The sequence below is a fragment of the Centroberyx gerrardi genome, chromosome 19 (assembly GCF_048128805.1).
Source record: "Centroberyx gerrardi isolate f3 chromosome 19, fCenGer3.hap1.cur.20231027, whole genome shotgun sequence".
Taxonomy (NCBI): Eukaryota; Metazoa; Chordata; class Actinopteri; order Beryciformes; family Berycidae; genus Centroberyx; species Centroberyx gerrardi.
The window spans coordinates 27,512,041-27,526,249 of NC_136015.1; the positions used below are offsets into that span (position 1 = coordinate 27,512,041).

The following is a 14,209-nucleotide window of genomic DNA, read 5'->3' on the forward strand; positions in this document are numbered from 1 at the left end:
GACTAAAGAAATCTGGCGACAGGGCCTTTTCTATAGCAGCTCCTAAACTGTGGAATAGTCTCCCAGAAATAATTCGATCTGCTGATTCAGTTGACGCTTTTAAGAGTCGTCTTAAAACCCACTTTTACTCGCTAGCTTTTTGTTCCGATTGATCTGGTGTCTGTGGATGTATGTATACACATGGCTGTGTGCGTATGTGTGTGTGTGTCTACTTATTTATTTATTTTTTTGTGCTCGTATGTGTTGTTTCTTTTTTATTTTTGCACTTTTATTCGTGTCCTGTTTTATTTTTGACTCAACTTCGACTATATCTGGAGGAGTAAAGTGCACATAGCAAAACAATCTGAACCAGTTGACGAATATAAAGCAGGTGGGCTTGAAGTAACTGATACTGAATGTATAAACTCTGAAAACAAACCGGATCCTTCTGGACACATCAGGATAGTTCTTGGTCTCGTATTCCAAGGGAAGTTTTCCTGAAACTCAGTGGATCACTTTCCTGACAAATTGTGACTTTGAGTTTAAAAACTTTGTTAAACTTTCCTCATTCCATCAGAAGGTGTGACCGTACTGGAAATTAATTTACAACCACAATTTCACACATCACAATAATCCCTTATGGAATAACAAATATGTCTTACACGGAAAAAAATCGCTGTCTAATGAGGAATGGTTGGAGAAAGGTCTGTGCTGCATTTGTTAAACAACAGAGGAATCATAATGCTGTATGATGATCTCTGAAGTTCAACATCTTTTTGACCGTAAGCAACATGATAATGTTACCAAGGCAACCCCACAATCTGTAATTATGATGATTTATATTTTTTCTTTGGAGTGCATGCTCAAATCTCGCTGTCTTCCTCAGCTTCTATTGGACACGACTTGGTCCAAAACGATCAAACAAGTTGATACAGAATTTTATAACTGATGAGTTATCTCTGTGAACCAGTAATCCCTTAAAATAACCTTACATTTTCATTATTTACATTAATTCACCCCTTAATGAAAAATCCCCTTAAAATGAGTTAAGGAGGTTTTTAATGGAGGAGATCCCATCTAAACCTCCTTAAACTCCCCTTAATGTTTGACTGCTTACTTTCTAATTTAATGTAAAATTCAGGGAGACAGGAACTTTCCATTAATAACTCATTAATAACCTGTAAACCTGCACAAAAGACATAAAACATCCCTTAATTTCTAGAGTCTCTGTGACTCAACCCATGAATAAATCCCTTATAAACCCATGATACTAACCTTACTTTATTAAAGCTGTTATTTTTAATGCATAATTCATGTTTATGTGATGGAGAAATTAAGGACATTTCAGGGATAAAACAAAGGGTTTTGGTTTCGTCGTGTCCCACATCAGGCAAACTTCAGTCCCCCAAATGTATTGAAAACCTTCTGTGTGCAGAGTGTGGACTGAGTCTCTGAACTCCAATCAGCTGAGGAAGTGGATCTGTAAAGAAATCCCTCCGGTGAATTCCTGAGCCGGTGTGTATTTCTGTATTTAAGATTTACACAGCTGGTCACATCCAAAACTCTTTGGTTTGGGCGTTATGAGAGTGAGAGAGAGAGACAGAGAGAGAGAGAGAGAGAGAGAGAGAGAGAGAGAGAGAGAGTTATAGTTATGGAGAGGATATGATCTATTATTAATGTTCTGGTTATTTTAGGTTAATTTTTCACACATAAGGCCAGAGAGTTAAAAACACTCCTTTTTACACCTTTCACAAAGACCTTTGTCATTATTTCAAGACACTGGAATTTATGAAAATGCAAAGAGACTGTTGGAGTGTGTTGATAAAGTTGGACTTGTATAGGATCCTTAGCCCCAGCTTTCTGATGTTTTTCTTTCTTTCTTTCTTCTCTCTTTCTCGCCTGCATTCTTTCTGACTTTTTAAATAAACCTGATTATTTAAAAAAAAGTTTCTCCGTCTGAAGTTTGACGTCACACTCGTGCGCCAACGCTAACTTGCCAGTGGTTTAGCTGCGGAGCTAAGTAGCAGAGACTTCCGTGTCCACTCGCTGTGTGAAAATGTGTTCAGTCCAGCAGCTGAGAGCGTCGGTGAAGCAGCGACTAACTGCGGCTGTTGAAGAGATATTTGGGCTGTTTGAAAGAACGATAGCAGAGTACGAAGAAGAGATTGATCGCCAACGCAGGCTGCTGGAAGATGTTCTGAAGCCTGAGATCCAGATCAACAAAGCAGGTTTGTAGAAGGTTTTTCTACATTATACTTACTGCACTGATCTCAGTAAAGTGACAGATCACCGCTTTTACATTATTTTACAAGCTGCTGTCTTTAAACTTGCTCCATTCATTAATGAATGTCTAAAAATGTTTGCCTCGCTCAGCTCCGTCAAGCTTCACGCACGACGTCAAACTAAGACAGGAAGTTCGGTGATCCGGCTTTCAAAATAAAAGACTAAAAATGTGTCGCGTTTGCAAAAAGGAAGTATTGAAATGTACAGAACAAAAATCTGAAGTATATACAAAATAACAAAAATCGCATAAAGATGCGCATGGTATTTCTGATGAGTAGATGATGGATGGGTAAATTAGAGGCAAAAATTAATATTTGACAACAGAAAATACCAGGAAACTTAGAACAACTTCAACCACTAAAAATATCTCCATTTAACCAATGGCTGTTCCTAAAGGCTGTAGAATGGGTGTTAAAATGGTTGTTTATTGTGTAGCGAGACACAGGACACAATTTGCAGAAACCCCACAACCTTTCTGTGGCCCTTTGTGTCAGCACAAATGGCCTCCCACCTCTAGGCCGTAAAGGTGTCGAATTGACACAGTCCACGGCTCAAGGAGTTGAGTCTATGCCAGCCAGAGATGTCTCCACAAGACATCTCATGAGATTAACAACAGGATGCGACCACAGCAAAAGAGGTTTGGTACTCTCTCACACATTCCAAAGGTAAATTAACGACTGTTATCTACCAGCCCATCAGTGTGAGACGGACCCAGGAACACTTAATGAACCACACACACATACACAGATGGAAATGGAGAATCTTCCTCCTTTCTTTATCTAAAGTGCAAGACTGTTCTGAGGAATTAAAAGGGACAGTCACAACTGTAAGAGACTGGAATACACATCGTGTCATCGCTGAAGAACCAAGAACTGTTTCTTTACCCTCTCCAGGGCTTCACCCACTCTCCCCCTTTACAACAGGACAGCCATAAATCCTCCCACTCACATTCTTCTTTAAACCTACTTTCAACCCTATACTTCCCAAAATGTCTTTAATGAGTTTATTATGTAGGTTGAAGTATATGCTAAATATGTTAACTATATATATGTTGAAGTTGTTTAATCAGTAGTAAGTTGTATGTATACACAATGTTGTCTACCTTATTTGAGGAAATAATTGCAATTGTATCACAGTGATTCCCAGGGAGCACACTCTCTCATTTGCATGGTACCACACTGCCACCGTGTGGTCATTTATAGCTACGATATGCCAGTATAATATCTTCCAAGTTTGATAGTATTAAATGGTTAAATTGTCTTTTTACATTAGTCACGCAGTTAGGAACACAAGTTAAATATCTGAGTTAACTTGGTGAGGACTGTAGCTTATAGCCAAAGCGTAGACCATGAAGGTTTTATTTGATATCCTGTTGATTTTGTTGTCTATGATTGCTTAACTTTTAATCGATTTTTATCAGACTCTTATCTGTATATCGGTTATCCAGTATGTGGATCTTACTTGAGCAGAAGATCCTGCACCTGAACTCTGACAACACAGATGGATCCCGCTCTATTTTTGGCCTATTTGACAGCAGGCTTGCTACAGCTAACCCTGCAGTTGCATTTTTATATCAATGCCACCACTCACCTCTCCCCCGGACTGCTCTGGATGCCTTCGGCTAAGTCAAAAAATCGCTGAACTCGAAGGTCGGATCTCCAAGCTCTACCAGATCCAAGAGGATGAGCGACTCCTGGACTCGCTGGCCGCAGAAGCCTCCCGCATTCCCGACAACAACACCACACTTCCCTGGCTTGGTCCCCCTGTAACCACAGAGCCGGAACTGCCGACCGTCAGATCGATCCACGAGGAGGACCTCTGGCCCAGGTTTGGAGCCAAACCCAAGGCACGGATCTGTTCCACACCCACTCCTTCAGAACCCTGGATTGTCATCCGGGGTGACAAGAAACGAGGTAGGAACTCCTCCCGTACTCCACCGCCGGGGTCTATCCAGCTGGGTAACAGGTTTGATGCGCTGGGGAAGCTGGAGCAACACCTGTCCGCTGTCAACCTGGAGCCCACGGCCAGTCCAGCGCCGCTGCCCTCAGGGTCGAGTGGTTCCGGTGCCGGTCCCAGTCTAGGGAGTGGAGCCCCCAGGTCACAACCCTGGTCATTAGGGCTGGGTATCGGTACTCGATACCTTTAAGGTATCGACCGAAATAACCCAGTACCAAGTAGTATCGAAACTTCTCCAGTCAAACGATACCTGCATTCGATACTTTTTGTACACAGATCTAGAAAAAAATGACTATTTGTATGGTTTTGCTCGCAGCCAATCACCGCAAGCATTGGTCATAGGGGACTCCATCATCAGGAATGTTAAAACAAGTTCAGCAATAACTTGTTGTGTCCCGGGTGCCACTGTCCGCGATATAGAGGACAAAGCTATTGAGATCCTCGCAAATGAACCGGACATTACCAAGGTCATTACACGTAGGTACGACTGACATCCGTAAGGAGCAGTCTGAGCTGTTGAAAAGTGACTTTGTGCACGTGTTCTGCTCACTGAAGAGATCTGTGAGGCACATTTACGGCCCCATCCCCTCCTGTGGCGGCGGTGTTGGGCATTTCAGCAGGCTACTGTCTCTGCACACCTGGCCCTCATTAGCCTGCGCTGCCCACAGAGTCTCCTACATCGACAATTTCAACCTCTTCTGGGAACTCAGACAGTTATTTAGAAATGATGGCATACATCCTAATTGGCTGGGGGCAAAGCTACTATCATCAAACATTTCGTACTGTGTAGCCCACCCAGGTGTTCCTCTCAGCCAAAACATTTCCGCGACGTCCACTCGTTCTGACCAGTCCCTCTACTACTGATGTCCCCGAGGTCCTAGCGCCAGTCTAATTGGTTCCTCATGCTTCTCTTCTGCTGCTCATGTGGAGCCAGGACCCTCTAGCAACCCTATAAATTCCCCTATTCCTGACACTTCTTTTTATAACAGGTCAACAAATTGTTTTGGACTTGTGAACTCCTCCTGCAATATAAATACCACTAGGTCCAGCTGCAACGCGGACAGTTCCGTTCTGCCATCCCCACCACCTACAACTGCCCAGTGCTCCCCCTGTCGGTCATCTCCTGTCTCTACAATCCCAGTCATCTGCAATAACAGGCCGTAATACCCCGGGTGGCCTCGGCGGGGAGCTAATACTTGCAACCTATGTCACATCAGCTGTGTATCTGCCCATATGCTGGCAGATCTGGGTAACACACCAAAAAAAATTGGCTTTGTGAATGCAAGGTCACTTTGTAACAAATCATTCATAATTAATGATCTGATTGTCTCCAATAGCTTGGACTTTCTTATGGTAACTGAGACATGGTTGACCCCAGCAGACTCAGCTGCCTTAGTAGAGGCTACCCCCCCCTGATTTTAAACATTTCCATCTTCCTAGACCCTTTGGGAGAGGTGGTGGTTTAGCTGTTTTTTATAAGATGTGTTTTAAGTGCCCTCTTATTTCATTTGGCAATTTTACATCATTTGAAGTCCTAAGCTTTCTCATTACAGGTCCTGTTCCCTTATTGTGTATTTTAGTTTATAGACCCCCAAAGTACAATCATTTTATCACAGAATTTTCTGAACTCTTGTCTATTGTTTTATCCAAGTATTACAGAGTACTTATTTTGGGTGATTTTAACATTCATGTTTGTTGTCCTGCATACCCCATGTCTGGTGAGTTCCTAGATCTAGTTGAATCATTCAACCTCTTACAGTCTGTTAAAGGAGCTACACATTCCAAAGGTCATATCCTCCACTTGGTACTTTCTTGTGGTTTCTGCCCAGAGAACCTAGAGTTAGTGGACGTCTTTGTATCTGACCACAAAGCTGTTATTTTTAAAGCACCTCTACCCTCTCCTGTTTTAAAACCTCACCCCATCACATGGTCTCGCATTTTTACTGCTGACTCTGCAGCCAAATTCAGTGATGCTTTTTCCAATTGGTCTTTTCCCACTACAACACCTCCACAGAATCCAGATGAACTATTAACCTCTTTCAACAATCACTGTCTTTCCATTCTTGACCATATTGCTCCACTGAAAATCAGAAAGCTAAAATCAAACACCCTCCCCTGGCTAAATGATCACACTCGATCATTGAAACGACAGTGCAGAAAATTGGAACGCAATTGGAAGCTAAGTCTGCAGTTACTCACAATACTCTGAAGGAATGTATGACAAACTACCAGAAAGCAGTAAAAGATGCAAGATCAGCATATTTTTCTGACTTAATATCCAAAAACAATCATAACCTCAAAGTCTTATTCAGTGTAATCAATTCTGTTCTCAATGGTCCATCCAGTACAGTGCTGTCACTTACTTTTGACACCAAAATCCTTTAAGTTGACCTAATAATCACATTAATTATATACGTTAAATAAATAAAGACTGTCCTTGCAATGATAAAACAAAGTTTATTGGCGGAGGCATACAACCGCGAGGTGGTTCTGTTTTTTCTTGATATAATTAAGTAGCAATTAACTGGTTGTATATATTTTTGTCTTTCTTGATAGATGCTCCACAGCTGCTGGTCAGTGAAGAAGAGGTTCCCCCTGAGCAGCAGGACTGGAGCCCCAGTCTGGACCAGGAGGACCCAGAGCCCCCACACATTAAAGAGGAACAGGGGGAACTCTGGACCAGTCAGGAGGGAGAGCAGCTTCAAGGGCCGGAGGAGGCCGATATCACCGAGTTCCCGTTCACTCCTGTCCCTGTGAAGAGTGAAGATGATGAAGAGAAACCTCAGTCCTCACAGCTTCATCAAAGCCAAACTGAGGAGAACAGAGAGGCAGAGCCTCTAGCCAGCAGCTCAACTGAACAGATGAAAACAGAAGCTGATGGAGAGGACTGTGGAGTATCAGAACCAGCCAGGAACTTAGATCCAGCTAGTCATTTACAACCAACTAGTGATGGCAAGACTTCAGACTCTTCTGAACCTGAGACTGAAGACAGTGATGATGATTGGAAGGAGACTAGGGAACCTCAGTTAGGTTTAAACTCACTGAAATCAAAAAAGACACAGAGAGTTGAAGGACAAAGTTTGTCTGTCAGCAACAAGTTCAGGAGAACAAGTTTCCTGTCAAGAGCGTTGGTCAACCAGCGACTGCCTGCGGCTGTTGAAGAGATATTTGGGCTGTTTGAAAGAACGATAGCAGAGTACGAGGAAGAAGTTTCTCGTTCAAAAGAGAATGCTCGTCAATACAAACTTCTGGACGCTGTTTTTAAACCTCGGCTAGAGTTATGCAGAGCAGGTTTGTACAATGAACATGCCATTCACACACTATTCTTGCACCATTTATGCCATTTCTATCATTAACACCTAAGCCGTCTGGCTCTTAGCGTGTCTCTAAGCTCTTACAGGCCCTTCTGTTGCAGCTGGTCTGCCTCCTTGAAGCGCTTCCTGACCCGGGGCTCCTTGCGTAGCCTTTAGATTTCCACTTGCCGTTGGTTTGGTTGTGCACTGCTTCTCTTCCTTTTCCCTTCCTCTGTCCCAAATCTCTCACTGCTTACTGCAATAACCAATTTTGACAGCAATGAGATCTTCTTCTCTGTACCTCCCACCAGTGTGGTTTCCAGGATGATATCATGGTCCTCATCCAGTTACTGCCAGGCTGCTTTGTTGTTCATCGGTGGTCACTTGATTTTCTGTTTGTTGGGTCCTGCTTTCTCTGGGAGCTCGGAGTTGCTACTCTCCACTGGGGGCAGAATGTGCTCCTGGGGTGGGGCAGCAGCGGGGAGGTCATCAGCACTGTGGTGCGTTTCCTGGCTGGAAACCTCCTGCGTCTCACCAGACACAGTGTCTCTGCGCTGCAGCTGCACCTGCTCCAATTGGCACTTTGCCATTGTTTGGTGGATTCGTAGTCCTCTTCTTACACACCTTCCTGCAGTGACATGTGTTTTTAGATACTCCTCCTGTCAGTGTCGTTTGTACAAGCCTGATCGTAACCGTGTAATCCATCCTGTTGGGCCTTTCATCCTCCCCCCTCTCGGAATGCCCTGGGGGTATGGCTCATTCTGGTTATCTGTAGCTGGTTTGGGTTGTCCTCTCACGAGGACTGTGAATTGGGGTGCTAACCCAACTCAGCCAGTGCTAGTCTGTCCTAGCAGCCATCTGTCTCTCCAGCGTCACCATTCTTCTCTTGGTTGTCGCCCAGCCTTTCCTGGGTGTCACTGGTTGCCCAGATAAAACAGTACCTGGAATATAATCTGGTGATTGCTAATCCATGGGTGTCATCAGTCATCATCTTGTGTTTCGACTCCTTTTCCTGGAACACTCTCAGGGTGGGGAGTCAGCAGTGATTGGCCACATCACTGCTCATCCGTGGATGGTTTCTACCTTGGTGCTGATCTTTGCTGATATTTTGTTCTTCCCCTGGATGCCTAGTGCTGTAAGCATCCTCCATGTTGACTGTGCAGGAAACCCACCGCAGCCAAATTCAACTGGGTAAACCCAGACTTTCCATCCTTTCTCCCGCACCTTGTCAGCCAAGGTTGTGTATTTGGCTCTCTTGTATTAGTTGGTTTCCATGCACCTCTCCTCCCATGGCACAGTCAGTTCTATCATCACCAGAGCTTCTCCGCCTCAGCCCACAAGACTATGTCTGGGCGGAGGGTGGTACGGACCATGGCAGGGAAGACCAGTTGTTGGTTGAGGTCTACCCGCATTTCCCATGCTTTGGCTTGCTCCAGAATGCCTTCTTTTTTTGGCTGAGGTGTTCTTGACTCTCCCGGTTTGACAAAGGATATATGGTGTCCTTTCCTGGCCGGGATCCTTATCCTCTTCCTCTCCCTCTCCAGGGTGTCAGCCAGTTCTCTCAGCACATTATCATTCCTCCATCTGTAGCGGCCTTGAGAGAGGTCATAAACAGATCTCACTAGGAACTGTATTCTGAAGGGTTCCATCCTCCACACGTCATTCCATGACAGCTTCCTCTCAGTTGTTTCCCACCTAGTCCAAGCCCCCTGCGCCCCCATCTCCACTGCCCTTGCTCTCCTCTGCTGTTCTTCTACCTTCCTGAATTCCCACTGCACCAGGTGTCTTCTTTCTGGGGTGCTTGCTGACCCCCATCGGACGGTCTTAGTCCCCCCCAGGCCCTGTCTTCCTTGGCAGATGTTACTCATGATGTCACTGTGTAGGAGTCTGCTCTCTGCCTCCTTGACTGCATTGGTAGCTGACCATTTTCTGCCAGTTGTGACGTCAACTCTGATGTTCTTGATTTTAGGGTTAGCTGAGTGCTGTAATGTGACCACCAGTCTGGCCTTCGCCACTTTGAACTCCTCAACCAGAGATAAGGTGGGAGTTGCAGCATGGCTGTTTTGCTGTAAAGGCCAATACTTGAGAAACTGGGGGGTACACCAAGCCATCTCCTGTTGTCATGTTTACCCTTGATCTCCAGGGTAAACATGTTGGTGACCTTGCCTCTCCTTATCACCAGGCTTCTAGACTTCTGTTTTTTTTTGTTTTTTTTAAGATTTATTTTAGGCATTTTATGCTTTACTTGACAGAGATAGTGTGAGAGAGAGACAGGAAGGTATGGGAGAGAGAGAGGGGAAGACATGCAGCAAATGACCGCGGGCCGGACTCAAACCCAGGTTGCTGCGGGAAGGACTGAGCCTTATATGGTACGCTCTCTACTCGGTGAGCCACCGGGGCGCCCGACTTCTGGATTTTGAAGGTCATCCTAGCCCAGCTTGGTGTCTCCTTTAATGCGTTAAGGATCCATCCGGCTTGAACATGTGTGGTGGTAGTGATGGTGAGGTCATCGATGAACCCTCTGTTTGGTGGTTGTCTGATACCGGCATTTGTTGTGGGCCCTCTGTTTACCTCTGCTGCTTTAATGATCCGGTTCATTCCCATCACAAACAAGATCACAGACCTGGTGCAGCCTGTGACTATCCCTCTCTCCAGGGCTAGCCACGAGGTTGTGCTGTTGTTTACAGTGAACCTGAATTTGATGTTACTGTAGTAGCTGCTGATGAGAACTTGTATGTGTGTTGGATGTGGTAACGCTTGAGAGCCTCAAAGATGAGGGAGGAGGTGGGGGGATGTATCCATAAGCATTGACAAAATCAAGCCAAACCACTGTAAGGTAGCCGCTGTTGATCCATATTTTGGATTATCCACCTTAACTAACTAATTAACTGCTTTTGTATGAGATGGTGCTATACAAATACATTTGAATTGAATTGAATTAACTCTGCTAAGTCAATTAGGCATTTGTGGGTGGAGCTTAGAGCAGACAATGAAGGATATATCTGAAGCAGCAATGGGATCTGGCAAAGAAGGACTCACACTGACTGGGAGCACAAAGCTACAACTGTAGGTGTCCTTGAGTGTTGTAGGGTTTTAACCGTTTGTTCACTGGAGCATATGTACCTTTTGTTAGTGGTACGTTCACTGGTATATTGACTTCTTTGCAGGTTGATATGTTGGCTTGCTTGTTTGTAGCATGCTAGCTGACAATGTTTGCTAATAGCATGGTTGTTATAGCTGTTCATTAGTAGCAGGTTTGCTGGGATATTTATTCTTTAGAATGTTGATATGTTGGCTTGCTGACAGAATTCAGTATTCAGAATGAGCAGGCCGTCTCAAGCCAGCAGTGTCAAACGTTCCATTAGCCTGTTTTTGTTGTCAAAATCAATTGCGAGTTTAGAAATTATTGAGTAATGTTGGTACTGGGTACTTGATGCGACTTAGTGCTACTGTTTACACATCCTGTTACTAACACGTGAGTTTGGAGCAAATTGTTGAATTTTAAGTTTCTGTTTCGTGCATGGCCTAATGACAAACATGACATGATGTGCAAATTAGGTGCAGCGTTAAGATCGATTTAGATAAATACCTTTACATTGACCAACGTTTTATATTGTGGCAGCCGTGCCGATATCGTGGCGACGCGCCACAAATTAGCCGATGTATAGGAAACACTGCCTCTCTCTCGATGTTTCTCTGCTGAACGTGTGCGACCTTCCCCTTCTTGTGTGTGCGGAGCATGTGCAGCAGAGCAAACGGTGAAGGGAGGTGCAGAGGGGGATGGTCAGGTCTTCTATCGCGAATGCTGTTCATTTCTTGGACAGGTCAAAAAAATAGAAACTTATTAAAATGGTCCTCCAAAGCTAATGTGTGAGAAACAATGACAGTTTTCCTTAATATGTGTTTGTGTTTCAGTCTTCCCTCCAGACGTCCAGCAGCTGCTGGTCAGTAAAGAAGAGGTTCCCCCTGAGCAGCAGGACTGGAGCTCCAGTCTGGACCAGGAGGACCCAGAGCCCCCACACATTAAAGAGGAACAGGAGGAACTCTGGACCAGTCAGGAGGGAGAGCAGCTTCAAGGGCCGGAGGAGGCCGATATCACCGAGTTCCCGTTCACTCCTGTCCCTGTGAAGAATGAAGATGATGAAGAGACACCTCAGTCCTCACAGCTTCATCAAAGCCAAACTGAGGAGAACAGAGAGGCAGAGCCTCTAGCCAGCAGCTCAACTGAACAGATGAAAACAGAAGCTGATGGAGAGGACTGTGGAGTATCAGAACCAGCCAGGAACTTAGATCCAGCTAGTCATTTACAACCAACTAGTGATGGCAAGACTTCAGACTCTTCTGAACCTGAACCTGAAGACAGTGATGATGATTGGATGGAGACTAGGGAACCTCAGTCAGGTTTAAACTCATTGAAAAGTAATGAGATCCTTGTAAACCATAAGAAATCTAATACAGGGGAAAGGCCCTTTAGTTGCTCAGACTGTGGTAAACGATTTCTCCGCAGGGGACATTTGCAGGCACACATGACCAGTCATACTGGGGAAAAACCCTTTGGTTGCTCAGTGTGTGGTAAAAAATTTGGCCGCAAGGGAATTCTGCAGACACACATGACATGTCATGCAAGAGAGAAACCATTTGACTGTAAAATTTGTGGTAGTAGATTTGGTCTAAAGAGACATTTGGAGGAACACATGAGAATCCACACAGGAGAGAAACCCTTCAGCTGCTCAGTTTGTAGTAAAAGATACAGCCACAGTACAGACCTGGTTAGACACATGAGAACTCATACAGGGGAAAAACCTTTCAGCTGCTCAGTTTGTAACAACAGTTTTACTCGGCGAGGGATATTGGTCAAACACATGAGAAGTCACACAGGGGAGAAACCGTACAGTTGCAGTGTCTGTGGTAAAAGATTTGGTCGGGATTACATTCTGAAGACACACATGAGAATCCACACAGGAGAGAAACCGTATAGTTGTAGTGGATGTTGGAAAGGATTTAATCATCTGTCACAAGTCAAAAGTCATAAGTGTTCTGGTGAGAGCAGCAGCAGGTGAAGCTGCAGAGCTGCTGGTTGAGCTGAACTGTTCAGCAGTAACAGAACAATAAACTAGAGACACATCATGATAGTCCATCATTCAGGAGGAAACCCAAACCCTTCTAGTCAGTGTTGTGGTTAGGGATGCAGCCAGATCTGAATACTGCTCATACACATCTTTTACTAAACAAAACATTTGTTCATTTTCTCAATAAAGGAAGATTGTTTTAATATGGAAATGGAATTACTGTCATGATTAACTCAACATATTCTACTAATATATTATTTAAACAAATTCCCTGTGGGAATTTCATAATATCGACCTCACAAACATTCAGTTAATTTGGCTTTGGAAACACTGTGTCACCTTTTCTGGAAATTCAATGTATTGGCTAATGTAAGGATTTGTCTTATGGAGTGTGGGCTTGACAAAAAATGTCTGAAGTCGCTCAGCACTTCAGTGCAATGGTATTTATTTGGTGCTCCATAATAAAAAAGAAAAATAGACGTCCATTTAATAAAGGCAAAAGAAAGTATTTACAAAAGCAAAGCACTAGAAAACGGCTCCAAAAAAGCAATGGCAGCTACAGTTCTGGGCACAGCCAACCCCAGTCTGCCGTAACTGTGGAGGATGAGCTCCCGTTGTACTCGATAGGAGATACCATATACCCATTAACAATTAATCAACCTAACATATGTATAAAAACATCTGCAAAGATCCACAATGTTTATAACAATATAGTAACACATGCTAGTCCATAATATTAAGTTAATGATTATAAATTGTGTCTTAAATACATTACAGGGAGGTAAATGGTGAAGTATTTGCAGACCCAGAACTAGGCATTGTGGTGCGTGCACTCACTACAATGACAGTGGGAAGAAAGGGCAGTGTTTGTGTGTGAGTGTGTGTATGCCAGTATGCGTAAGGAGCGCATTTACCAAGTGCTGCCCGCGGCTAGTGATGGCTTCTCCGTCACATTACCACCCTCCTCTCCTGCCGTGACGATGTTAGGCAGCCAAGAGAGATAGTCTGCAGTCATGTTGTCCTCTCCTGCTTTATGGCGCACGCAGAACTTGAAAGGTTGAGCCTTTCAAGTTCTGCTCAAGATACCACCGTGTTACTCTGGCATTCCGATCCTTCATTGTTTGGATCCAGGTCAGCGCTCTGTGGTTTGTATGAAGATCAAACTCCCTGCCGAGGAGACAGTACCTCAGGCTGTCGAGGACCCACTTGATGACGAGACACTCTTTCTCAATGGTGGAGTACCTGGTTTCCCGAGGTAAGAGTTTCCGACTAAGGTAAAGGACAGGCCGCTCTTCCCCAGGTTCTCCTTGTGCCAGCACAGCTCCAATACCCGCCCCCGAGGCATCCACCTGGACAAGGAACTGTCAATTACAGTCTGGGCTGTGGAGTACAGGAGAAGACCACATGTGGGCTTTAAGAGCCTGAAAAGCACTTTCACATTCGGCTGTCCGGCAGCTCTGGCGTACTGGACCCTGGTCAGACTTGACTCTGATGGTGTGTTTCAGGACATTGGTCAGCCCTGGCCTCTGCTGGAACAGCTGTGGAAAGACATCAGACACCATCTGTAGCTCCACTGATTGGTTGCCATCAAGGTGGCAGAGGTCAACCTTCTCAGGCCCCTTCCAGGCC

The 14,209-nt window shown here is 44.6% G+C and overlaps 2 protein-coding genes across 2 annotated transcripts in view; one reads left to right on the forward strand and one right to left on the reverse strand.

The window, feature by feature from the left end:
• Positions 1–14,209, reverse strand: part of LOC139932498 (uncharacterized) — a 151,724-nt gene that overhangs the window by 93,804 nt on the left and 43,711 nt on the right. The window lies entirely within an intron of this gene.
• Positions 11,650–12,660, forward strand: LOC139932504 (uncharacterized). The gene has a single exon (XM_071926298.2). The coding sequence runs from the start codon at positions 11,744–11,746 to the stop codon at positions 12,569–12,571; it is 828 nt and encodes a 275-aa protein (XP_071782399.2). The 5' UTR covers positions 11,650–11,743; the 3' UTR covers positions 12,572–12,660.

Excerpts from the sequence above, each read along its gene's own strand:
- LOC139932504 (XM_071926298.2), top strand. The coding sequence starts at position 11,744 with ATGAAAACAGAAGCTGATGGAGAGGACTGTGGAGTATCAGAACCAGCC.